The sequence below is a fragment of the Pelodiscus sinensis genome, chromosome 1 (assembly GCF_052426305.1).
Source record: "Pelodiscus sinensis isolate ZL-2025 chromosome 1, ASM5242630v1, whole genome shotgun sequence".
Classification (NCBI taxonomy): domain Eukaryota; kingdom Metazoa; phylum Chordata; order Testudines; family Trionychidae; genus Pelodiscus; species Pelodiscus sinensis.
The window spans coordinates 354,741,316-354,744,381 of NC_143052.1; the positions used below are offsets into that span (position 1 = coordinate 354,741,316).

General features: G+C 49.5%; 1 protein-coding gene across 1 annotated transcript; it reads right to left on the reverse strand.

The window, feature by feature from the left end:
• Positions 1 to 834: 834 nt before the first annotated feature.
• On the reverse strand, positions 835 to 2,086 carry LOC102455345 (olfactory receptor 52B2-like). The gene has a single exon (XM_006130987.4). It carries the CDS (start codon positions 2,032 to 2,034, stop codon positions 1,072 to 1,074), a length of 963 nt encoding a protein of 320 aa, XP_006131049.3. The 5' UTR covers positions 2,035 to 2,086; the 3' UTR covers positions 835 to 1,071.
• Positions 2,087 to 3,066: the final 980 nt, after the last annotated feature.

Here is a 3,066-nt window from a genome sequence, read left to right on the forward strand (position 1 = left end):
CCTTGCAGAAGTCCAAGTTTATTACATAGGAACATAAGAACGGCCGTACAGGGTCAGACCAAAGGTCCATCCAGGCACAGAGGCCAGGGACACCATTTCTGTCCCCTGGCTAATAGCCTTTATGGACCTAACCTCCATGAAATTATCTTGCTTCTCTTTAAACTCTGTTATAGTCTTACCCTTCACAGCCTCCTCTGGCAAGGAGTTCCACAGGTTGACTACATGCTGTGTGAAGAAGAACTTTCTTTTATTAGTTTTAAACCTGCTACCCATTAATTTGGTGTCCTCTAGTTCTTCTATTTTGGGAACTAATAAATAACTTTTCTTTATTCACTCTCTCCACACCACTCATGATTTTAGAGACCTCTATCATATCCCCGCTTAGTCTCCTCTTTTCTAAACTGAAAAGTCCCAGTCGCTTTAGCCTCCCTTCATTTGGGACCCGTTCAATGCTACACATCCATCACACTTGTAATTACATCAAGAAAAGGATACGCAGTTACTTTGACACCCTCTATTGTCCATAAATCCATGTAGACATACATTAATTCCGCTGGCCTCCTTTAATTCTTCATGAATTGAGTCCCAAATCAGCTGCTACATGATCTTGTCCAGGATCAACGTCCATCTGACAGGCCTGTAATTTTCCGTGTCATCCTGGTGACCCTTTTTAAACTATTGGCGCCAGATGACCTTGTTCGAGTCTTCTAGAATTTCTCCGGAGTTCCAAGGCTTCATGAAACCAACTGTCCGGCGAGATCCTTGGGCAATTCTTTGAAAACTCTTGAATGCACGTTAGCTGGAGCGGCTGGCGTTATTAACTGTTAACTAGTTTTAAGCTGCCTGATGTTGACTCTAATATTAGCAGCTACCGTTGTGGCAAAGGACTTGAATAGAGCAGCCAGTCCCCAGCCTGCAGTTCTGTGTCTGGAGTCAGCTGGAACCAAGGAGAGTAATAGAGAACTTGAAGGCTCTAGGAGGAGCCCCGACTAGAATGGAGCAGCAGGAAGGACTATGGGGAAAACTCCACGGTCCGCACTCCCATACAGCTTCCCTTGCCAGAACAATAGCTCATGCACGGCTTTCGGGGATCCTCTGCTTCTGCAAAAGCAGGCTCAGCACTCGCACTCGGATCTCCTTGATCTTCATGCCATAGACCAGGGGGTTCAGCGTGGGGGGCACCAGGAGATAGACGTTGGCCAGCAGGATGTGAACGTGGCGGGGGACGCTGCTGCCGAAGCGGTGGATGCAGAAGGAGAAGAAGGACAGCGTATAGAAGATGGTGAAGACACAGATGTGGGCACCACAGGTGCTAAAGGCCTTGAGGCGGGCGTCCTTTGAAGAGATTCTGAGCACCGCCCGGAGGATCAGGACATAGGACACCACGATGAAGATGGCATCTAAGCCAGTGGTCAAGGAAGCGCCCACTAAGCCATAGATGTTGTTGATGGTTATGTCAGCACAGGCCAGCTTGGCGACACCCATGTTATCACAGTAGGTGTGGGGGATCACATTGGTCCGGCAGTACGGTAACCTCTTGAGGAGGAGAACCACCGGTGTCACTGCACAAACACTCCGGACAACCAGCACTATGCTAATTTTCCCGATGGCCCAGGTGGTCAAGATGGCCGTGTACCTCAGGGGCTCACAGATGGCGATGTACCGATCGAAGGCCATGGCCAACAAGATGGCCGACTCTGAGACGAAGAGACCGTGGACGAAGAATACCTGCGTGAGGCAGGCCTCAAAGGCGGTCTCCCCCGCGTCCCACCAGAATATGGCCAACATCTTGGGCATTATGACCAAGCAGAGGATAATGTCATTGAAGGCCAGCATGGCCAGGAAGAGGTACATGGGCTTATGGAGGCTCTCATCTCTCATTACGATCAGGATCAAGATGCTGTTACCCAAGAGAGCCACTAAGAACATGGAGCAGAAGGGGATGGAGAACCAGACGTGCTCAGCTTCCAGACCCGGGATGCCAGTCAGCAGGAAGGCCGAAGGGTTGGAAAGGGTGTGATTGAAAGCTGACATAACCCAGTGCCGACCGCTTGGCTGATGCCACTGAAGACTAAAGAAACATGGAAATAAAACACAACAGGGATGTGACTGGGCTTGTAACTAAAAGGTTACGGGAACTTTCCACTTAAAACCATAATGGATTTTTGAGTGGGCCAAAAGAATTCATCCTTCCCATTGCTTTCTTTAGATCAGTGTTTCTTAAACTTTTTAAGACGGAGGAACACCAAACAATATATATATATATATATATTACTGAGGAACACAAGGATTTTTTTGAGAAAAAAAAAATGCTGGGGAAAAATTATTGAGCAAAAAAAATAGGGTCAAGGGGAAAGTTTTTGAGAAAAAAAAAGGTCGCCTGCCCCTTTAAATGGTGGCCATTTTGATCTTTGTTGTTCTCTGCAGCACACTTCCGACTGCCTCGCGGCACACCGCTGTGCCTCGGAACACAGTTTATGAAACACTGCTCTAGATCAATGGTCTCCCGCCTTCTCATTCCATAGTACGCCTCAGCTCAGACTGGTTCCAACAAGAACAAACTCCCCCATCCTCCCAGGCCCCCAGCCCCACCACCGCTTGGGTCTGTGGTTGCCCCATGCTGTGGCTTATAGGGAAAGCCTAGGTAGAGCATTCGTGCTACATGGGCTGGCGAGAAGCACAGCTCTGTGCATGGTGGCTCCGCGCCTGCCTGGTCATATCAAAGTAGCGCTCTAAACCACCGGCTGCAAAAGGAATTGGATTGCGGAGCCGGAATGAGATCTACCCCTGAGAATGGCTCCCAAGGACACCCCCTCGACTGGTTCCCTTGGAAATGAGATGGGCAAAGCCAGGGAAACCACTTCTCTGGGGACCAACCTGACCTCAGGAAGGGCTGGAATCTCCATCCCTAGAGGTTTTTAAGTCCCGGCTTGACCAAGCCCTGGCTGGGATGATGGAGTTGGGGTTGCTCCTGCTTTGGGCAGGGGGCTGGACTGGATGAGTCTCTTCCAGCCGTAGGATTCTATGACCTATGATCAGCAAGAGGCACTGATAAGCTCCAGGAGA

Excerpts from the sequence above, each read along its gene's own strand:
- LOC102455345 (XM_006130987.4), bottom strand. The coding sequence starts at position 2,034 with ATGTCAGCTTTCAATCACACCCTTTCCAACCCTTCGGCCTTCCTGCTG.